Below are 23355 nucleotides of genomic sequence, written 5' to 3' on the forward strand. Positions count from 1 at the left end.
AGAGCCTGAGGGTAGGGGAGACCCTGGGCTGAGGTGTCCGGAAGGTGCAGGAGGGGCAGGGATGTGTCACCGGGTCCACAATCGGTTCCCCCATCCCACCTCCAGACTCTTCGGGTTGGTGAGGTTGGAGAGGAAGGCACGCACTGCTCGAGTGAATCATACCCAAATCTTTAAGCGCCAGACTTGGCAGACGTGTGGTCCTACGTGGGTTTTGCTGTGTTACCGTTTCAGCTGTAAGCCAGGTGTGAGAAACAAATGGTTGGCACAGCTCAAGCTCTGGAGGGTTCAGCCACCATCGCCTCTCTCCGAGAGCTGCAGGGGACACCGGGGACACCGTCCTGCTTTGGGGGACGTTGGCTTGAGCTGCCCTTGGGAATAAAGCAGGGCACGAAACTGCTCCTCGTGTCGATGCGCCGCGGTGACGCAGCCCCGGCCCCACTTCTGGCCACGCAGGGACGAGTTGGGCTCCATCCGCTCTCCCACCATCTCCCAGCATTTCAAAATAAGCTCCATGGCTGCTCCTCTTTGAAATTTGCCTCGTGGGCCTTTTCTGTTTGTTTTTTTGGAGGCAGGAGAGTTCACATTCCCAAGCTTTTCCCCCTGCAGCCACTACAGCAGGGTTTATTTTTTTTAATAAAGAAAGAAGCAAGCAGAGCTCTGCACATAACCTCGGCCTCCCTGAGCAGGGCATCACCCCCAGGCACTGGACAGGGGTTACAGGGGGCTCTTAGAGCTTCCTTCCCTTCCCACCCCAAAGCCCCAATCCCAGCTACGTCCCTACGCACAGCGGCATGAATTGGATGGAGTTCATCTTATAAAGCCACCGCCTTTCTTATTTGAAAACAAGAAGTCGTGGGGGAAAGCAAAATCTGTCACGTGGGACCATTTTGTCCATGTGAGCCATTAACGCGGATGCAGACACAGAAGGGCAGCACCTCCCAAACACCAACAGCTGAAGAAAATAGGAGGAAACCAAGGAAGTGAGGTGTTGGCTTCCGAGAGAAGGAAGGGACTGCTGAGCATGGAAAACACAGGCAGCTCCTTTGGAAGTTGTAAGCACAGAAAGGAGAGCTACCACACCTTAGCTGAACACATCCAGCCCTCCGGGATTTAAGCATCTCCATTGGGAAGAAATGCAGGCAAAGCACAGAGAGAGATTGCTTGGAAACAGCATCTTATAGCAAAAGCTGTAAGATTGGGCGCACACCAAACTTTGGGCTGCTCGGGACAGGAGAATCAAGCACGGCTGCACTGCAAGCCCCAGCTCCTCTGAATTTAAAGGACTGGCCCTGATAATGCCAAGGGCTGCAGGCAGGTGGGCTGGGGGAAGGGTGCTCAGCCCTCCAGGAGCCCCAGGACACTCCTGGACCCGTGCAGCTCCCTGCAGCTGGACTCGGCCCCAGCTGCTGCCCAGCTGCATCGGCAGCCCTCGAAGGAAGGATGTAGCAGAGCACAGTGATTTGTTTTTATTGGGAATACTTGCTTCCTGCCATCAGGATGCATACGCAGCGGCAGAGAAACGCGCAGGGGTTTGGAGACCTCGTGTACCGCGTGAGGCAGCTCACTGAAAGGGGTATTATGCAGACATCTGCTGAGCTGGGGCTGTGTGAGCGAGAGGTGGCCAAGAGCAAAGTGTGGGACCTGCAGCCCTCCTTCTGCACCCAGGAGAGCAGAGCGCTGTGCTCCAAACCTCCCGAAGAACTCGGCCCAAGGCCATGGCTGCTGCACTGGGAGCTGCTGGGCTGGGAGCCCTCCCTGAGCCGGGTGAGGCTCCAAGCATCCTCCTGAGCTGCCCTTCTTCCCATTGATACTCAGTGGGGTCTTGGTGAGAGGATTCCAGAGGAGAGCACAGCAAAGGGAAGAGCTTTATTGCTTAGGACAGGTGGAAAGGGAGTTCATTTTCTGCTCATTCTGCTTTCTCACTGAGATCTTAGCAAAGTTCTGCATTGTCCTCAGAGCCTTCCTCCCACGCTGTCCTCCATGGGACTGCCCCAGCGCCATCCTTAAGGAGAGCTGCGTGGCACAGTAGGGTTGGCCATCCTCATGCAGCACAGCAGAACAGCGAACCCTCCTCCCAGGGCACAGCTTGGGGCACACGTTGAAAGCGTCTCTCTCAGAGCATTTCCAGGCAGCAGCAGCACATGGCTGCGGGCACACAGCTCTCTGCAGGGCAGTGATTTGTGCGGGCTGCTCTGGGCAGTCTTGGCTGCATCCCGTGCTGAGGCTGTGACCAGATTGAAAGCTTTTCTCCCTCTCTGCCAACACCCACATCCACCAACCAAGAGTTCTCGCAGAGCTGTGGGACCGTGGTGGCTTCCCCTTCTTGATTTGGTGCTGCTGACCAAGGGCAGCGTTCCCCATCCCACGCTGGGTCACTGATGCAGAAAACCTCTTTTCCTCCGGTGACACCCCTTCCTCGAGGACAGGAACGAGGGAAAGCTGCTCAGCATCCCCTGCCTGCTCCCTCTGCCCCAGTTTCAACAGCAGACCCAGGGACCTTACCAAGGCCATCCCACACATCCCTGCAGCACCCACACACACCCCCACCAGGAACGTCTCAGTGCTGGCACAGCTGCAGAGAGCAGGATGGGGCGGGTTGGGTGCTCTGCTTGGTTGGGTGCTACCAATACGGGGCAGCTGCCAGGAGGATCTGCAGGGCCATGGAGAAGCAGGGCAGCTGTGCCACACTGTATGCCACAGAGCGCGTGGGAGCCCTCAGCTTCAGCAGGTAGGCCACAGTGTGCACGATGCGTCCCACGCAGAAGATGAAGAAGTGGACCCTGGCCACTGCAGGACTGGGCTCTAGCAGAGAGTACACAGCTCCAAGGAAGAGGAAGGGGAAGATGTTCTCCATGTCATTGCGATGCGCCCTGTGAAGAGAGACGGGTTGCTCCTTCCCACCTGGCTCCCAGCCTGCTGATGAGGTGAGTGCAGCCCCCAGAGGGCTCAGAGCCCCCCTGCATGCAAGTGGGGCCAGGAAATTTCCATTGGAAAATGGAAGAGGAGCTGTGCTTTGAGACCCCTCTCCTCCTTCAAGGCTCCACACAGTCCCCACAGCCCCCAGCCCCCTGATATCCCTGATTCAGGCACAGACCTCGGGGTAATTTGCCCTCTCCAGGGCTGCAAACACATTAGCAAGGTCTGACCTGGCGTGTGCTCATTGCACAAACCCCAGACTTCTGCACACCGCCGCTGCTGCTGCAGCTCTGGTTATTTATTTTTATGGAAGCTTGTCCTTTCTGACTCATCAGAAGAGGATCATCATTATTATCACTACTATTTCCTTTTTCTTAGCAAAGGAACAGCTCATCTGTCTCCTCCTCCTCCTGGCAGCCTGGGGCTTGGTGCTACGGGATGTTTGGTGGAGCAGAGCTGGCAGCGGGGCTCAGAACGGCTCCAGCCTCCCTTCCTGTGCAGAACCAGCCCACGCAGTGCCTGGGCCAGTGCCCAGCCACCTCCTGCAGGAGACTGAAGGCAAGCACAGAGCTGGGTCACCCTGAATTCACCACTGAGGACTGAGTCTCATTATGCCCATTGACCCCCAAGCCCCGATCCTTCCACACACAGCACGCTCCCATTAATGATTGAGCTGCCCTGGTTCACAAGGTCCTGCCTCGGACCCCAGGGCATTCCACCTAGCTATGCAATTAGCTAATTAATGAGCCTTCCAGCTTCCTGCTGCCCTGCTGGGGAGGGATGCTGGCTCCATACTCGCCTGCGGCAGCGCTCCACATCGGGGTCCTCACGGTAGTACTGCAGCCCTCCATTGCGCAGCGCATCCTCTGGGTTAGCAAATGCCTGCAAGAGAGTGTCCCCATGGAGAACTGTCAGGGGATGCGGCTCCTGATACCTCTGGGAGGGCTCTGGGGGTTACTTTCGTGCAGTTTTCAAAAGGGGAGGTTAAAAAAGAGATGAACGGAGCAGAAAAAGGGTGAATGGAGCAGTTCCCATTACACCAGGTATCTCCTGGCTGCCTTTGGCATGGGCATTTCTCTCCATAAAATCCACTGGGAGACTTTGCCAACTTCCTGCACAGAGCTTGCAGACACTGAAGGCAGAAGCCAAAAGATAACAACGAATGATGGATGGCTTTGCCCTACATAGGCAGAAAATCCCCTGGCTGGCTCCTTGGCACTGCTGCTTCCTCTGGGAGGAATGGGATCCACCATCAATATCCTCCCAGAGGAAAATGATGGACACACACTGCCCTGAAGGGATCTGCTGCCAGGCAATAGCTTCACCCTGCAGCCGTGTTACAACAGTACAGTGCCAGGGCTGCAACATCTCTCACAGACACAAAGGAAAAGCCACATCCTTAGCTCCTGCAACACCACAACACAGGAGAACCCGCTTCTGCCTTCAGCCTGGGAGCAGCACCATCTCCCTCCCACTCTGCTGGTGCAGTCGGAAACGCCTCGAATACTTTGAGTTCTTTTACAGAGCTGAGCTGTGCCTCAATCCCCGCTGCTGTCCCCACATTCAAGAGCCATTTCCTCCATCTACTGTTTCTGCTCCCTGGGACTTCACTCTCCGGCTGCAGTGCTGCAGCACAGGAGCTTGCTGCTACACTGCATGAATTGGGCTGGCATTTCAACCATTTGCCCTTAAACTTTTCTCTCTCTTTTCTCCCAGATACGGCAAATTGAATGTAAACAGAGCGGCAGCTCACCTGCATGGTATTTTACATCTGAAATTACTATTTAGATTAGGATTCAGAAATGATAAACATCAAGCTGCAGATGGTGGAAGCAAACAAAAAGAGCCAAAGAGAAGCGAGATGGCTATCTGCTACAGCTAGAAAACCTGTTTTGCTTTCAGTTGAAGTCAAAGAAAACTCAGCTTGCTTCTGCAAAACCCAGTTGGCTTTTGCAGGATGAAAAGAAGAAAGGGTTTGTAGTAAATCCAAACAGAAACCCCAGCAAAAGGCAGGAGGGGCGAAGGAGGGAAAGGAAACTGGGACATACCTTCTTCCTGAGCCTCACTTGTCCCGTGATGATGGCAACGACATACATCTTTAGGATCAGGATCGTGCTGTAGAAGGCGAATGACAGGAACACGGTGTTCCCCATCATTGTGGAGGATGTGGAGCTCCTGCCTTGGCCCTGCAGAGGGGGACAGGAAGGCAGCGCTTCAGCTGTCAGCCCCCAGCCCCACTGCCCCCACGGGGTCAGCCACGAGCAAAACAGTACAGCTGAACTGCTGGCAAGTGGTACCCAGACCCCACCGTGTGCTTCTGCCCCTCGGATGCTCCGAGCTGGGATCCAACTCCCTCCACACAGCATCAGCCTGCCCTACAACACTCCCCAGACCTCCCCTCATGCTCATGCCCAGAGCTGCACACCCTTGCCCATTGGCAGCCCTGGGGAGGAGGAGGCAGGAGAAACAAGGTACCTACTTCTGCTGCACCCAGCCCAGCTCCGTCCCGATCCCACAGCCCTGCGTGGCACGTCCCCGTGCTCCCAGTCCCGCCCCACACAGACTGAGCACTTTGCACAGGCAGCCGGCCCTCCCCTTGGCACCACCTGCCAAAGGGTCAGGGACAGAGCTGGCCCTCATTCCGGCTGCACACATTGCCCACCAGACCGGATTGCCCCTGGGAGGGTCCCAAAGCCACAAAGGATCCCAAAACCCAACAGGAGAACCCCAAAGACCCCAGTCTGCAGAGGGAAATACAGACCAACCCGTCCCTGGGGCAGCTCCGCTTGCTTTTCTCCCAAAACGTGAATCAGGGGAGCCCGGTGCAGGCTGATCCTAGCCTAGAAAGGGGCATCTGAATTTGGAGCCGGCTTTCCCAGCCATCGGGAGGGAAGAGCGAGAGGATCTAAGCCTGGAAGGAGCTTGGCTGCTCCTGCACTGCAAACCTTTAACTCCTCCTTCCCTTGCGCAGCCCCAGCGCTGGCAGAGAGCTCTCTGAGCTTACAAGGGCTGGACTGGGGACTCGGTTCCTTTACGCACAAAAAAAGGTCTATTTCAAGCAAGTGGATACTTTCAGAGACCAACTGGAAAATGAATGTTCTGGGTATGTGAGTAGTTCTTTCTGGTTTGGACTGAAATAGTTGTTTCCAGCCACAAAATAAGCCCATGAGCAGAGTAGGATGGTTTGCTCCTTGCAAAAGAATCCATCAAAACATTGCTACCTGTAGGACTGGCTTTGTTCTGCAGTGCTTTTTAACTGCCAAATGAGCACGTTTTGCTCCAAGAGGAACCAGAGCAAACAGCAGGAATGCTGCAGCTCAGGAGCAGGCTCGGGTCCTGCTGCACAAGGACAGCTGTCCCAGCAATGGGACAGCGATGGCACCCCCTGGAGCAGAGCAGACACCAGCAGCCTTCTCTCTGTATCTGCCTCTGCACCTCCCCGCGGATCAGCACACCTTGCTGAGCAGCAGGAATACACAAGAGCACCTGCCAACAAGCCAGGACTCCTCCTGTTTGCTGCTGGAGCAAACAGAGAGATGGAGAACTATGTGTTGTTCAGATGTGAGCCCAGGAGCAGCCCCAGAACGTGCATCGGATGCGCTGCATGTACAGCCCTGCAGAGGGGCGGGCACAGCACCCACATGGATGGGGATGAGGGGCAGAGCAGCTCAGAGGGCAGACTTGGTGCTGCTGGGGTGCCTCACGTTGAGGGGCCTCGTGCTGTCGGACGCGTCCATGGCAGGGCGGCACCTCCTGGCCCGCGGCACTGCAGCTGCCAGGACCGTGTTCAGCCGCCCCATTAATTGGGGTGGAAGGCGGCTGCTGATCCTCCTACACGGAGCACATCCTGCTGTTGCCTGAACAAGAGCAGGTCCTGAGGGCAACACAACACAGCTGTGCCACAAAGCCTCGAGCACACGAGGCTGCAGCCCAAGGACCTACCCGGTGCCAATGCTGCTGGTGCCAAGCACTGCGTCCTGCAGGTGAACGGCTGACAGGAGTCAGGGCTGGGCTCTGAAAGGGCTGAAGGTGCACCAGTCAGGTTAGAATGACCCCAGGAGCTGTGGGAAGAGGGTGGAGGGGTTTGTTGGAGGAGGAACAAGGAGCAAGAAGAAGGAAAGAAAAATTCACGGGAAGTGCCCGAGAGAAGTGCTTAAAAATAGAAGCCACTAATAACAACCCTTCTTTAGAAGGGATAAAAGCTGCTCTCATTTCCCACACAGGGAACTGTTTATTTGAGCTGCTGGGTTATACCACAGCATTATAACTGTGTTTTTCCAGCGCTGCTGTGCTGGGTCATTTCCTGGTGGCACCTAAAAGTGAGAGGGCTGCTTGTGTCAGAAACCCTTTCCACTGGGACACGGATGTGTGCGTCACGGTGGCACGGCTGGGGCTGCGGAGGTCATCTCCCATTGCCCAAATGGGCAATTCCCCATTTTGCAGCCTGGTAGAGGAGGCTTTTGTTTTCCCTAAGGCTGCAGGAGGTCCCCAGCCACACTCCCAGCCCATTGGGTGCCCTCCTTCCCCACCACCTCCTGCGCCTCCCATCATGCAGCTTGCAGGCATGCCCTGTCCCAGCCATCACTCGCCCTTTGCTGTGCTCAGCCCTGGGAAATCCGGCAGCGCACGGGAGATTGCTCCTGCTCCAATGCAACCACAGCTTCAAGTAAAGGCATGAGTCAGCTCAGATATTCCTTAAAGAGAAAGGTGCTCCACCTGCCTTTCTCCCTCAGCCTGCACAAAAGGTCGTATGAGGAAGAGGGGGGTTAGCCCTACTCATGATGCACCCCGTGTCCCACATGAGGATGAAATGCCCTTGCTTCACATGAAGCTCCCTGATCCCCAGCTCCTGGGGTCTTCACTGCAGCAAGAAGCACAGGGGAAGTTATGGCAAAGCACCTCAAAACCTAAAACTAACAGGCAAGCTCCAAACTCTTCAAACTGCAGGAGGTTTTGTCTGTGTTGCACAGCAAAACATCTTCCCTGCAGCTGTACTGGCAGGAGCTACACAAATTCCTCGTGTCTGAGGCCTCTCAACGGGACTCTCCCAAAGACCAGATGCTGGCAGCAGCAGAGAGGCCTGGGGAAGGGGTGCAGCATCTCCTGGTCTGAGACACAGCAGGAGCAGAGGATACCGCTGTTCCTTGGCCAGCCTCAGCTCCATCCATCAGCCCTTGCCAGGCTGCTGCCCTGCTCCCAGCCACCTCAACTGCAGTGCTGTCACTGCCCCTTGCTGGTGGAACAGCGAGGAGGGGCTGCTGGAAAAGCAGCCATGAGGCTGTGAGCATGTGGGAGGCAGATCAGGTTTTCTTGTTCTGAGCCTCACATGGATTCACGCCTGAGCTGTCTCTTAGAGGGAAGAATTCCTTGGCGAGGCTGCAAGGATACGGCCCAGCTGGGAGGGATGCTCTGCTCCACTCCATTCCACCCAGCAGTCCAAACAGGCTCCAGGCAGACCTGCACCTGCAGCTGCCATGGGGCCGTGGTGGGAGCTGGGGACGGGGCTGGGTGTGTGGGAAGCCAACATCTCTCACTTCATCCCACTGCAGCAACTCGCATCGTGTTTCTCTTCCCTGGAATCAGATGCCAATAAACAACATGCAAACACCACTTATGTCATTGGCCAAAAAGAGGGGCTTTCCCAGCCAGGCCGGGGGGAGGAAAAGAAATAAGTTCTGCTGCCAAACATTCCAAAATCAGGAAGCATTTCCTAGACTCGAATTGAGCATTCGCAAACATACAAAGTAACTACAGATACCCTGGTGGGATCCTCTTGAGCAAGAGCAAAGGGGAATGGTTCTGCACAGTCCTGCCTCCACACACTGCACTGCAAAGGAAGGGGAATTGGGGCACATTCCTCCTCCCCACGATGCTCTCCAAAACGCAGACCTCATTTTCGAAGCCCTGAGTTCTTTGCCCCCTTTATCACTCCCAGACTAAACAGCACTAAACCCTCCCACCTCTCCCCATAGGTCATGTTTTCTAAACCTCTTTATCACCGATGCCGATCTCACTTCTCAGATGAAGGCACTGGGCAACCCTTTTGCAGCAACGCTGAGCAAAGCACCCGACATTTGAGCTCCCAGCCCTCAGCTTTTACCTGCATCAGTCTTTCAGCCTTTTTTGCTAAGAACCCAGGCTGTCTGACTCAGACCAGTAAGAGCTTCTTGGTTTTTCAAGTTTGGATGAAGTCAGCCTGTGAGCTGTTCCCAATACATTTTGAAACTTTCCCTTTCTTTTCCTGTGCTGGTGGCACAACGGGTCATTCAGTCTCATGTTGGCAGCACCGTTTGCACCTCAGCAACCAGGAGAAAGGTGGTCCAGGTCCCAGATGCTGACGTTTATTAATAAACACCTCCCGTGTGTAACACAAAGTGCATCCTCCCTGCAGTCAGCCTGGAAAGCAGGGAGTCCTTTAGCTGTGTTGTTTACAGCCCTCGCTGCCTGGGAGCTCTTCTTGTGCACTCATAGCTCACGACCAGGGCTGGAGTCACATCCTAAGTGCTGGAGCAGGAGAAAAGGAGAAAGGAATGCAGCTCACAGGGTGCTTTCTGGACATTCAGAGAGGATCGCACGCCCTGTGCAGCACAGCACGTGGGATTTATGGAGCAATCAAAAGCCACAGTGAGGAAAGAGAAAGGGATGTAGGACCACACAACAGTACAGACCGACATTCCATCTTTCACAAGAGCAGAATGTGGTGGGAATGACGCAATGAAGCAGAGAAACCTCTTCAAGCAACCCCTTGAGCATGGAGTCCAGCACTTGGACTTACTGTCCTAGCATTCCCTGTCCATGTGAGCCACCAGCAGCACCAGCAACCCGCCCAGGTCCCGTGCTTTGATGGCTCTCCTGACCCGCAGGCTCTGCCCCCCTGGCCATGACGTGCACTCAGAGGTCTGCTCCATGCTATGTTTATGGAACCATGACTGCTTTACACAGCCCTCCACAAGAAGGTATGCTCTCCATACAAATATTTACAAAGCAGCAGAAGGCATCTTTCTAGCACAGCACATTTCTACTGACGGTGCCATCAACATGGCTAAAAATGAACAAGAAGAACTCACCCATTAGATGGGAACCGGTTGGGAAGAAGTCATGGGAAGAGAGAAGAGATGGGAGCTGTGGGATGGAGGCCAGAGCTGTCCTATGAGGAGAGTAAGGCAATGAAAGGGGCAGGAGCTGTGCTGGTTTGTGCTGGGAGGGAACTGCTGCTCTCCAACAAGAGCACGGAGATGCCCAGCCATACCAGTCCTCGTGTCCACCACCATTCCAAGGCCCCACAGCCCCTACAGGGAGCAGGGAGCAGCAAACTGGCCTCATACACACCCTGATTCGTTGACCTTTCAGAACCTGAGGATTAATTTAAGCTCTGAATCACTCGGTTTAATTCTCTTTCCCGACTTGTTGTCACAGATGACGGTAGCGCTCCATAATTATACGCGTCGATTCACTTTCTGAACTGTGGAACTTAAATTACTTCCTGGGACGATGAGTCCCACAGTAAAACACAGTTTACGTTAAGATGATGACGATAATCTTTTCATAGGATCTGCCTCCCCTCTTGTTCATGTCGTGGGGAGACACGCTGGGGGTTAGGAGGAACGGTGATTATAGCTCAGCTTTGTCTAGCATACTCCTCCTTTGATACCCGTCTGTGAAATTACCTCTTACTCAGCTTTATCACACCCCATTCACTTTCATCTCTCTTCAAAGGAGATTCCTCCATGCTTCTGATTATCCCAACCATACTTCTTATTCCCCTCCAACGCTGAGGCAAGCAGATGACCAGCACATGACTCCCGACTCACTGCGCTCCCACACTCCAGCAGTCCTTTGCCTCCTTTTCTTTTCAAATGCCACAGCTCCTCTCTTTGGGCTCTAGGATGACTCCACACCAAGCTGCTTAGTGCTCTGGAGGGGCTACTCCCAAAATGAAGGAATTCCAATCGTGTTCTTGCAGAAGACAGGCCTGGGACACCACCCCACAGCCATCTGACAGATCTGCTTTGCTCAGCTCTGTTCCTTTGGGTCTTTCTTTACCCCAGCATGGTCTCCTTGGCATGCTGTTAGCACAGAGCGATCCCCGCTCTTTGTGGAGCACATCCATCCTCCTGCCCTCGATTTGCTCCAGCTCACTGTTAGCCATGGGGTTCCCAGCTCTCAAATACATCTTAACAATAGCTGGAAACCGAAGCCCTGCATGCCATCTCCTGTTCACAGAACTCCGTTTTCCTCCCCCTATTAGACAACATACCTCCAGGGAAGAGAACCTATACTTTTCAGACCCCCTACAGTCAACACTGATAAATGTCTCCATGTCTGACATATGGGAGTGACTTCACCCCAGTGGTTCAGCAATGGACATGGGGCACAACCCAACAGGTGCTCACTGAGCACTTCAGATAGATTCTGCAGAAGTAGAGGAGTAAGCACTGTGCAACTGGCCCTGCTCAAACAGCAGAGTCATCCAGGGGACTGAGTGACAACTTGTCACTGGTTTTGGGCCAGTTCAGTCCAGTTCTGTGACTAATGGGGCCATGGACCCATGCTGAAGATGAGATGGCAGGCGAGCACACATCGCAGTGAGGAGCAGTAAAAGAAGAGAACATCTCGTTACCTGTGAATAGTTTTATCTTTCCCTCTGAGCAGCAAATGGAAACAGAACAGTGAAGTCTTCTGGGATTTGTGGCTGTTCTTCTCTCCTGAGAACCAGGTATCTGGAAATATTGATATTTCACCAAACTGGAGCAGTAACTCTTTAACTCCCAGCACATTACTTGATGTTATGATGTGGGATACTGATAACAAAAATCAGAGAACCACAACACAGCTCAGCTGCTCGGGGTTCTGCTTGCAGACACTCCAGTCCATGCTCCCGGACAAGCCTTTTTCCTATCAGCAGAAGGGAGAGCAGTGGAGAGCAGCTGAGTGAGGTCGTTTTGCACAAGTTTTGCATGGAATGGCATTTGCATGCACACACAGGAGCGTCCAGCACAACAAACTGCAGGGACACAGCCAACGCCAGAGCTCCCAAAGGCCACACCAATGGGATAACCTCAGGCCTTACAAATCAGTTTTCTTGTATAGCTGGAGCAGCTGCACAATAGCTCATCACCTCAGGAATTTGCTCTTGTTGGAGCCCTTGTCTGCAATAGCTGCTTTGCAGGACTCACTTTAGTGACCTGTGTTTAAGGCTCTTCCATAGGAGATGGGTGAAAAAGCAGGGTGTTTTGTTCTGTGAGCTGCAAGCCAAGCACAGCCCCTGATTCCAGTCCAACCCCAGACCTACTGAGCACTTTTATACCTTCTTTCATCTAAAGGTCCTGAAGCTCTGGATGGGGATGTCTGGCTAATAACCCCACCAGTGTATGTACATTGGATGAGATACAGGCCACTGGCCACATCAGAGGGCTGGGGAACAGTGTGTCTCATGGCCTGTAATCCTATTCCTGTAGCAACCCTCCCTGGAGCAGAATGTTTTTGTCCCTTTCACACAGGCTTTGTCTCTAAGTTATTATTATCTGCAAGAGAAATCAAGTTTTAAGAGGGAAGTAAACACAGGGGTAGAGTTTCCCTGTTATTTCTTTCTCTGTACAGCCACATGGGCTGGCTCACACAAGAGCTGCTCCACTTCAGCTGCTTCCAAGCCTGGAAGGAGAGCAAGACCAGAGAGCTGATCCCAGCCCCAGATTGGAACCCAGTGAAAGCCAAACAGATTCTGGTTTAATAATAATAAAGTAATAATAGTAAAAAAGTAGAAAATAAAAACCCAACAAACCTAAGATGGTGAAATCCAGGTCTCACAGCATCCTCATCCCACCAAAGAGGAGGCTGCAGCACAGCTAATGTCACCCACTCTGTGCCGCTCCATGCAGGGTGACACCACCTTGCTCAGACCCCTGCAGTCCCAGCACAGTCCCCAGATCTAATCACTAAACCACAGATGTCTGCACGAGCAGTGTTTAGTTTACAAGCCAAAACAGAGTCTCAACTGCAAGTGCAACCTGATAGCCATCCGCTGGCTCTATCACTGTTGCATGTAGTCTCCGTTCGCTCATCCGGTGTTCGTCCTCTGTCCACATGTAGGGCTTACTGCTGGGCGAAACCGACCCTTTACCAGGTCGGGGCCAGATGCTCACCCAGACCCCAGGAGTAAGTGAGGCAAATGGCGTTTATTCACTACTAAACACAGCTTATATACATTTTTACCTAGATAACCGTGCTGTCATGTCCCACTCTGATTAGTTCACACCAGATAACATTGTGCCTTATTTGGCCGTTTCCACATTCTTTTATCATCCTTCTTCTTCTCCTGTTTTCTCTGCAACAAGGTCAGCACGATAGCACTATCTCTCTATGTTTAGGGAGAGGCCTGTCCCGTACATCCCGTGCCCCCGCAAGACGCCTACTACAACATCTCCCCCTCCCTAAGCTAAATACTACTTACACACACACCTAACCCGTACATCGCGAAGCAGCGCAAAACGCCTAATCCTAAATATATTTCAGCACACTATTCCTACTATTTTTCTACTACAGTTCTTAAGCAATCATCAGAGCAACAGGGAATTCTTTTCCGTGCTCGGCCAAGCCTTGCCCCGTTACAGCACGAACGCAACAACCTAAACCCCTCTATAATTTTTCACGCAATCTATGATACTCAATGTGATAGTCAAAAGTCTTGTCCATCATTCGTTGAAGGCAAGCATCCTACAAAGCATGGAAGACAGATTAGAATACACACAAAGATTGCAAATCCTACTGCGAGAGCTTTAAGCAATTGCTTTAACCATGAACCCGTTCCCCCAAACAGTCCGTCCAGCCAGCTTCCAAAGGGATCACGCACTTCTTTAATTTTCTGCATATGTTCTTGTGTCCATTGTAGTTGTTTGTGACACTCTGTAATCGCCATGGACACCATAAATATCAGCAACATCGGAAGTGTCAGCGTTGCAGGTGTAGTGCTCCTCTTGACGAGTGGTTCTTGATCCCATCGTCTGTCCCTCAGTTGTTCTGGAGTTGGCTTCGGTCTGCCAACGAAGAATTTCTGTAGAAAACTCGCACCTAGACTCAGTTTTTGCAGATATGCTACTTATATCTGGTATTACTTTTCGCGATGGTACCCACAGAATTTCCCAGATTCATGATATTTAACTGCTGCATACCCGACCACGGATACCCTTTAGCAAGCCCTTCCTGTGATCAGGAGGCCCTGACTGGCCTCCCCCACAGGGGCATTGTGCTCTAACATGGCCATACTGGCCGTATCGGAAACACAGCCCTTGCTGCTGCAGCGATCTTTGCTGTCGCAGGCCAACAGCTACGACAATAGCTGTGACTAGCCTTTCATTAGTTAAATGAGCCACCTTGAGCTTATCTAAGACATACTGAATAACTTCTCCCGAGGTATTAAGCGTACTTCGGCCGGCTCCCGAGGTATTAAGCGTACTTCGGCCGGCTCGCAGCAATGCCTTAACATTGTCATGCGATTTCTGCTGCAAGCAGTCAATGATCACTGGCCCTTGGGCCGGTACCAGGAGATCAGACCCCTCTGCAGCAGCTAAAAGCCTGTCTGTAAAGCTTTGAAAGGATTCATTCGGGCCCTGGGTAATATCTGTGCACGGAGTAGGTGGTTCGGCCTTATGCACAAGTTTATTAAACGCTTCCACCACTGCATCTGTGGCTGCTATTAGCTCCCCTGGCCTTAGTCTCGCTAGCTGGCCCTGGGGCGAAGCCACTCCCACGGCCTTCCCTGAAAGCCGCTGTATTCCGGTCCCATGCAGGGAGCGGCGCGGGCCGACCCCTGTCGCCCCGGCACGGCCCCCCAACTCGGCCATCCAGTCCGTCTCCCATAACGTATACTGAACCAGCCTGAGCACCGTACGCATTAAGTTTGTGATGTCACGGGGGAAGAGAGGCCCCAGTGCAGCCAAAGTTTGTAGTGCATTTAATGTCAGAGGCGATTTCAGGCCTCTTTTATCCATAAATTCCACCAGGCGCGTAACACCCCCGGGGTCAGGCGGCACCCATTCGGGACCACGATCACTCACAATCACCCGGAATGCCTCTGGAACTATACCCTTTCCCAAAGCCTCCGATCTAATCCCATTCCAGTCCGTCATTTGATCCCTCCCCCTGCACTCAAAGCCAGTCCCTTCTTTCTCTTCTACACTATCACTCGCACTACCGCCCCTGGGAGTGACCAGAGACAGTAGGCTATGCCCCCTGTCCGCTTTGGACGGACCTTTTGTCTGGTCCCTCCCCATGTGGGCACTAAGTTGATCCTGCCCGTGTAGATCACAGCTTCCTCCGCCCCCTTGAGTCAGGTAACACTGACGTAATTCTGATAAAGGATACAACGTTCCGCCTGAGGGGTGTGGATACGGGGGAGGGGGACGAGACAACGAACTTTCACTCTCTTGTTGTTTGTCTTCTTTTGAACTGAGCGCGGCCGGCTCAGCCGGCGCCATCCCGCCAACGGTCATTGGCGGCTCCGTCTCCTCTCGGCCCCTGCAAGAAACTGCTCCCGAACCCCCATCGGACCCGACCGGGTCCTGTGTCTCACCTCCTCCGCTGAGACCCAAAGGGTATCGAGCCTCCACCAATACCTTTCCCTCAACTCTGGCCGCTTTAAGGGCTCCTAATATCAGTCCCCACGTTTTAAGTTCCGTAGCCTTCTGACTGGCCATGGCGCGCTGGCATAGCACCGAGGTGAGCAAGTCCCACCTACTCGAATCCAAAACGTAGCGGGGAGAGTCCAGCTCCCCCAGCTCATTTAACAGCGACAAAACTGCCGCGATCTCCTTCCGGAAAGGAGTAGATTTTCCACAGTAGTCCTTACAAAACTGCACAAGTACCTTAATGACTTGGTCCATTGTTACGTATGCGACCTGCCGCCACCTCGCAGGCTCTTAACCGCAATACGTCTTCCGTGCGCGACCTGCCGCCACCTCACAGGCTCTTCTCCGCGTCACGGGCACGCCGGGCAGCCACCCTCAGCAGACAGATCACGTCGGGGTCACCACTTGTTGCATGTAGTCTCCGTTCGCTCATCCGGTGTTCGTCCTCTGTCCACATGTAGGGCTTACTGCTGGGCGAAACCGACCCTTTACCAGGTCGGGGCCAGATGCTCACCCAGACCCCAGGAGTAAGTGAGGCAAATGGCGTTTATTCACTACTAAACACAGCTTATATACATTTTTACCTAGATAACCGTGCTGTCATGTCCCACTCTGATTAGTTCACACCAGATAACATTGTGCCTTATTTGGCCGTTTCCACATTCTTTTATCATCCTTCTTCTTCTCCTGTTTTCTCTGCAACAAGGTCAGCACGATAGCACTATCTCTCTATGTTTAGGGAGAGGCCTGTCCCGTACATCCCGTGCCCCCGCAAGACGCCTACTACAACAATCACTTCCAATCCATCCATTATTCACTGCCAACTTGCACAACACCAGCCCTGAAACCAGAGCCCAGAGGCAGTGAGGTAGGTGGGAGCAGAGACAGCTCAGGGCAGCTGTATCTCAACCTCTTCATTCCTGGTCCCCAAACTAGAAGAGCTCAGAGTTTCCCCAAAGCCAACAAACTGATCCCCCCCCCCCTTCCTTCTCCCTCCAGAGCATGTTATGATCTGAGAAGGAACAGAGCCGCTGTAGTTGCAGGCACTTAAGAACCTCCCTGTGTTTGTTCTGAGAGAGCTGCTCTCCATCCATCTCCTTCGCTAGCTCTGGATGGATGGAGCTAATACCACTAAAGATCAAACACACACGTCAGCAGCAGCTCTTGCCCTATAAAGGGCAGGAAGTGCCCTGCCAGCTTGCCACCTTGCACTTATCTACACAGTATTACCTTTCAAGGAAGTGCCCACAGGAGGGGAGACAGCAGCTTCACTCACCCACGCCAGCACTAAGACCCAGCATGGCATTAAGCACCACCTCTTCTCCTTTCACTCCTATCCCTACCAGATAACACCACCTGGCTGGCCCCACCTGCTGAAAACCACCTGGGTCAGCTTTAAAACCCCATTTGTCTCCCATTGCACATTAATGTGGGTCTCTTTCCTGAGCCTATGTTGTAGTCGGAGCAAAAGGCTTTGAGGCATCCAGATGGGAAACCCTTCTCTCCTGTAGGGCCAAACTCAGCTGCTTTTCCTAGAGGGAGCATTCAGAACAAAAGCTCTGCAAGTCTATTGGGGTTTCACAGGGATTCAGCTGTGATCAAAGGAGCTGTTTCACACGGACAGACGTGCCTGGCCACATGCACGATGTTTCCCACCACCCTTACCCCATGTCCATCCCTACCTTTCCCTGTCGGACTGCACCTCGCACAGCACAGCCACACACACCAGCACCAGGAGCTCTGGGCTGCTGTATCCCAGACAAGGGTTTTTAAATCTGCTCAAGGCTCTTCAGCAGGGATTCTAAAGAGAGAGCAGAGCTGCCAATCCCTTTGCCATGAAATGAACATTCATCATCTTTAAGGCTCGTCCTCCCTAGCTGCAAGAGGAGGATGACGGTCTCTTGACTCCTTGGGTGTTGCCAGGATTAGACAGTGTTTGCTCAACATTCACGTAGATTTTGGTGTTTGGTGTTACTGCTACCATCACATTATAGAAAGATCAACAAAATGACCATGTTCCATGAGTCAGAGCCTTCCCACAGCGTTAGTGCCGTCCTCAGAGAGCTTAGCCAGGCTCTGAACAGATCCCAAAGTACGTCAGAGTGACAGCCGTTTTCTGTTGCTGCCTTGTCTTGGTGTTTAGGATAAGGATGACTTGGAACGTGATGCTGAAATTGAAGCAGGGAAAGAAAACAAATCCAAACCACGCAAATGGGAGGGGAAAAATAAAAACACTCCCATTGGAAAGGCTCTGAGCACTAAGAGCGTCCAGTCAGGGTCGGAAGGCAGAGAGACAAGCATTGTGGAAGGAGATATGCTTGGGTAAAAATGAAAATGAGCACTGAGAAAGAGAGTTTTCCACTTCTCCAGAAAAAAAACTTCACAAGATTCTCTTTCCAGCCCAGCACCTCGTGTCAATGGGCAGTTGTGTCCCAAACCTATTTGCTGAAGTACTTTGAAATATGGAGAAACCCATAAAACATCCAGAAAAAGCCACAGGCTTTTTCAGGGATGAGTGTTGCTTCAGTGACCCTAAAACTCTCACCTGCAAATCTCTTGTGCTCCACAAAGACAAGTCAGGGCTGCAGCTCCCATTCACATCACTCTGCTGGAGACACACATCCTTCCTTGGCTCTCCAGCCCCCAGGAAGGCATGCTGAGCAATGCTGCACCAATCCTCCAGGCTCTGTGCCATAATGCTGCAAGCTCGAAGTGCCAGGAGCATTGACTTTAAACCAACAACACACAAATCAGACCATGGGTGGGTGACAGAAAATTTCAACATATGGACTGCAGAGAAAGGGCAGGCAGAGCTCTCAGCTGGGACTTTCTTCTCTTCACACCCTTTACCTTTGGCAGCCCATCTCTGCACCCCTTGTTTCCCCTTTGCAACTGCTACCCCATGCCCACTGATCCCTGTGCTGATGGAGACCGGTGCCAATGTGTGATGGAGAGCAGTACCGTGCAGGGGCTCTGCGGGGAGGTGGGAAGGGCAGAGCACTGTGCTAGGGCTCAGCAGGCTGCACGTTGCAGGTCTGTGCTCCACTTGGAGCTCCCAGACAGCTGTTCAAGGAAATTGCCATCAGTGTCAGCCTCACCACAGCTATTAGACATCTCAGCCATGTCCAGGCCCAGCTTGAACCCATTTAACTTGTAAGGGATAATGAGATAACAGCATGACATGTTGCAGCTGAAGGTTATTTAAACACCCATCTGGTACCTGTTAGGCAGCATACATCCTATTGTTGTATAGGAAATATATGCCACCTCCCTCCCATATGGGAAGGAAAAGATCTATAGATGTGTCCCATGCTGCTCCTTCTTTACGCGTAAATGAGGTCATTCTCCTCCTCCTCTCTGCTGTTTCTGGCACATTACTTTGCATTTCACACATTCAGGGAGACATGCAGGTTGGTGGGACCTTACAGAAGGACACAAAATGACAGCAAAGAATTCACTATAGACACCTTATTGCCTCCATAGTCAGCAGAGGCTCCACACTGCCAGATACGAGGAAAGAGTGTGGACTATAAGGTCTGAAGCCACTGATCCTTTCCAAGACGCAATTTGGCACTACGTTTTATCCCAGAGAGTTTCAGAGCTGCTGTTCCATTGCAGCACGTTCAGGACCACATCCTGTTCCTACATCTGCTGAGATCCACGAGGCGAGCAACCATCAGCCTCATTTCTTTATTCAAACTCTCCCTTGCTGAGATAACATTGTTCTCGGTCTGAAATTGCCCGTGAGGCTCTCACCCTCTATGGAGGCAGAGCTGTGAGCACTGCGCTGTTTGCTGTCCCAAGAAACCACATGCCATAACACAAGCTCTGTGCGAGCAGATGTGTGCTCCCATCCTGATTTTCTCAGGCATCTCTTCCAACTCTTGCAAAAGTTCCACCCAGTATGTTCTGGATGAAACTCTTTGTCTGACACCCCATCTAGCGTCCACCACAGAGCAATGCAGAGGACCGCGCGTCAAGGAAACAGGCTGGAAAACCCCCATCACTTCTTCAGCAGCATGCTGGGGCTCTGCGGACTCACTCTGCAGGTGATCCATCTGCACCAGCAGCCCAGAACAAGGAGCCCGGAGCAGCAGCAGTGCCCAGCGTAGGACTCAGGCAGAAAGGACTCCAAACACGGAGCCCTGCGGCTTCCCACATGCTTGGCTCTGAGTGCAAGGCAGTCCTTGTTTTAAGGGCAGGGATCACAAAGCTGGTAGGACAAAACACCTGCTCTGAGAACCCGGTCTGAAAGAGTGCCCTTCTGGTGTGTTCCACCTGTGAGCTGCACAAACCTTCAGGTGATGTGGTGCAGCTCAGCCCAAAACAAGCACAGCTGTGTTCCTGGTGAACGAGGCAGCAGCTCCAGGTGCCATGAGTTCCATACCCTCACAGCTGGGGACGTTCCCCTCTCCCCTCATCCCCCAGCAGTACCCTGCTCTGATGCTTTCATTACGCACAGAGCAGCGTGACTACTGTACACATCCACCATGCAGAAATAGTGGTTTCTATTAGCACAAACAGCTTCATGCTGCAGGAAGTTTGGGGTTTTTTTTCCTACAGTTTCAGTTTTGCTTTCCTTTCTTTTCACTTCTCACCATGAAGCTTCTCCATGCTGCTGTGCTCTCCATCCTTGCGCCCGCACTGACGCCCGCCATGGACCCGCTCAGCGCTTACCTCATTGTGGGAGGTGCAGCCATCAGTTGGCAGCTCTTCTCCCCTCACTCCTGGCTCAGGTGCAGTCTCCTGGAGTGCTGCAATGCAAAGGAGACGCTGAATTTCTCAGGTAAGGCAGTGGGAAGGGCAGTGATGGCCCTTCCTGGGGTAGGGAGGGTTTCCCAGCACATCCTTTGGGTGCTCATGGAAAGAGAAGCTCTGGAATGCAAAGGCTCCTAACACAGCTTGTCCCACAGCCCAGCCACTCACTGCCTATAAGCTGTGTTGGATGAGCAGTGATTAGTGCTACATCTAAGGTTCGAAAAGCTGTTTCATTTCTCCCAGACAAGCAGTCTAGCAGTTATTTCACCCTGAAACTGCAGGGCTGAAAAAACCTTGAACTACTTTCTTAACCACAAATTCCAGTGCCTGCCACTTGGAAATCCCCCACTCCCGTGTCATAGGACTGCAAGTATTGTTTCATTTCAGAGCTGGGATGCAGATTTCAGGGGAAACTCTCGAGTGCTGGAGGTTCCTCTGCCTCCTGATGCTTCAGCATGTTGCTTCATGCCAGCTCTGCATTTGATGGTGACAAACAGGCTGTTTTCTGGCACTTCAGCCACTGAAATACTGGTTGGGATTCTCTTTTCAAAGGACATTATTTAGCAACAGAAGCATGAATTGCTATAAAAACAAAGCGTGCTAGAGGACAACGGTAAGTGAGAATTGAGCACACGCATAGTATCTCTGCTTATATACGTAAGACCCCATCCCAGGGCTTTACAGAAGGCAGTGGTACAGTGCCATGAAAACTCATGGCAAATTCTCCTGCAAGCGGCTTGGTTCCCATAAATACCATAGAGTTTCATGAGTCCACCCCTGAGTTTGGTTCTCTGCTGATTCACAACCTCAGGCAGTGTCTGTTCGCTCCCTCTGATGGCCATCCAGCTGCAGCCAGAGAAAGGGGAGGAACAAATGGCACCTTCTGACTCTACCCTCATTCTTCCAGTTGTGAAGATGGATTTGGAGCGAAAAGTCTTCGGCCAGCATCTGGCTGTCCAAATAGTTCTGAGAGCTCTGAGCATGAACCTTCAATCCAAGCGGCCCAAGAAGCCCCTGGTGATGTCCTTCCATGGCTGGACTGGCACAGGCAAATCATTTGTCAGCAGTATCATTGCAGAGAACCTCTACCGACTCAGTGCATGGAGGAGGAGTTTTGTGCACCACTTCAGCACGGTGCTGCATTTCTCACATGGTTCCCATGTCCACCTGTATAAGGTACGTACGGCTTTAGCTCATCTCCTCCGATTTATCTGCAGTTGGGAGTGCAAACACCAGACTGTTTTGTTTCTTCTCACAGGAGCAGCTGCAGAGTTGGATTCGGGGCAATGTCAGCGCCTGCCCAAGGTCCCTTTTTATCTTCTCTGAGATGGATCAAATGCCGCATGGACTGATAGACTCTATCCTGCCATTCCTTGGCTACCGTGGCGAGATTGATGGAGTTCATTATGGCAAGGCGATCTTCATCTTCCTGAAGTAAGGAGAGCCAACGGCTTAGAGCGGGTTACAGCCCCACAGACACAGCAGGGACAAAGGGAGTGCCAATTGCTGACAAGTCTGTGGCTGAATCAGCACAGCTGAGCAGCTCAGGGCCCCCCCCTTGCTGTGGTCTCTGTCACTTCCCACCTCCGGGCAGCCCCCACACAAAGGAACATCACCTCCATCGCAGTGCAGAACCACACAGTCACTCAAATCCCTGCCAAGACACGAACGGTAAAGACGGCAAAGACACAATTTAATGAACCCCTGAATCTCCTTCCTAACAGCAATGCAGGTGGGGATAAGATAACGGAGGTTGCTCTTGATTACTGGAGAAGGCTGAAGAGGAGAGAAGACATTCCCGCGGAGGAACTCCAAGATCTGCTCTCTGAGGAGATTTTCAGGAATCCAAACAGTGAGTACAGCACCTCTGGGTTGATGTGTGCGGGTCAGTTCTCTGCAGGCTGCTCTGCAAAGCATGAAGCAGTGCTGCCTCCTGAGCACGCCGATGGCAAGGCTCTCCATGCTCTCTCTTCCAGGTGGTTTCTTTCAAAGCCAACTGATCCAGAAGAACCTGATTGACTATTTCGTCCCTTTCCTCCCTCTTGAATACAAACACGTGAAGCAGTGTGTCCGGGAGGAGCTGCGTGCTCAAGGGCATCCTGAGGAGGAAGACCTCATCACTGAGATTGCCTCGGCAATGGCAGACTACCCCAGCGAGGAGAGGCTCTACTCCAGCAAAGGCTGCAAGACTGTGGCCTCCAGAGTGGCTCTGAGCACCTAGACTCCACACAGCCACACCTCGTGCTCCCACTGCAACACCCAACCGGGGGAAGGACTTGCATCAATACTCACCTGTCTACATCTCCTTCCTTGACGGGGCTAGGATTTATCCTGTTCCAGAGGGGCCTTTTGTGAAGCCCTTTAATAAATCCTAGAGTACCCCACATTGGAAAGGACCTGTAAAGATCACCAAGTCCAAGCCCTGGCTCCACGCAGGGCCACCCAATAAATCAGACCGTATTGCTGAGAGTGTTGTCTGGGTGTTGGCTGCAGGGCTGGCTTCCCACAGGCTCCTTTGGGGCAGCACTTCTGTGCCTCATACCCTCACCTACCATGTCCCCATTGCCTTCTGTGTCCCCATCGCCTGTCACATCCCTGGGCCTGATGCACTGCCCTGTCCCTTGGGCTCTGATGAAGGAAGAGAGAGAGGAGGCTGAAGGCAGTGGCATGGGGTGGGAAATGGCATTTAGGTGACATCAGGAGAACGTGGAGGGACAGCATGTGGGACAGGCACTGGGAGCCAGATCTGGCTCTGAGGGGACAGACACTGCGCACCAGTGATGGCACTGAGGGGACAGAGGTGGCACTGAGGGGACACTGGGAGCCGGGGTGGCACTGAAGGGACACGATGGGTGGCAGAGATGGCACTGAGCGGACAGACGCCTGCAGGCGGGGCGGCGCTGAGGGGACACCGGGTACCAGGGGCCACACCGAGAGGGCAGCCGCCAGCACGAGCGGCGCCGAGGACGCCCGGCCCCTCCCTCCCCTTCACAAAGATGGCGGCGGCGGTTACCCGGGGGGCGCGGCGCTTCCCGCCCGGTGGCGGCGGGCCGGAAGC

At 53.0% G+C, this 23355-nt stretch overlaps 3 protein-coding genes across 16 annotated transcripts; 1 reads left to right on the top strand and 2 right to left on the bottom strand.

The window, feature by feature from the left end:
* Nucleotides 1-1834: 1834 nt before the first annotated feature.
* PTGES (prostaglandin E synthase) lies at nt 1835-23354 on the bottom strand. Of its 14 annotated transcripts, none has more exons than XM_046901777.1 (6): nt 17222-17281; nt 11537-11636; nt 6859-6977; nt 4965-5102; nt 3716-3798; nt 1835-2870 (listed from the first exon to the last, which is right to left on the bottom strand). In XM_046901777.1, the coding sequence occupies exons 4-6, from the start codon at nt 5070-5072 to the stop codon at nt 2621-2623; spliced, it is 441 nt and encodes a 146-aa protein (XP_046757733.1). In that variant the 5' UTR covers nt 5073-5102; nt 6859-6977; nt 11537-11636; nt 17222-17281; the 3' UTR covers nt 1835-2620. The 14 variants fall into 14 exon arrangements, with proteins under 14 accessions (XP_046757733.1, XP_046757735.1, XP_046757729.1 ...); XM_046901779.1 differs by having other exon boundaries at nt 16770-17281; XM_046901773.1 differs by lacking the exons at nt 6859-6977; nt 11537-11636; nt 17222-17281 and adding exons at nt 20217-20293; nt 23311-23354.
* LOC121107102 lies at nt 14070-15809 on the bottom strand. Its single transcript, XM_040649362.2, has 2 exons — nt 14369-15809; nt 14070-14338 (listed from the first exon to the last, which is right to left on the bottom strand). The coding sequence occupies exons 1-2, from the start codon at nt 15792-15794 to the stop codon at nt 14070-14072; spliced, it is 1695 nt and encodes a 564-aa protein (XP_040505296.2). The 5' UTR covers nt 15795-15809.
* Nucleotides 20106-22764, top strand: LOC417192 (torsin family 1, member B-like). The gene is made up of 5 exons (NM_001277658.2): nt 20106-20325; nt 21205-21473; nt 21556-21731; nt 22022-22149; nt 22274-22764. The coding sequence occupies exons 1-5, from the start codon at nt 20139-20141 to the stop codon at nt 22516-22518; spliced, it is 1005 nt and encodes a 334-aa protein (NP_001264587.1). The 5' UTR covers nt 20106-20138; the 3' UTR covers nt 22519-22764.
* Nucleotide 23355: the final 1 nt, after the last annotated feature.

This window comes from Gallus gallus, chromosome 17, assembly GCF_016699485.2.
Source record: "Gallus gallus isolate bGalGal1 chromosome 17, bGalGal1.mat.broiler.GRCg7b, whole genome shotgun sequence".
Lineage (NCBI taxonomy): Eukaryota > Metazoa > Chordata > Aves > Galliformes > Phasianidae > Gallus > Gallus gallus.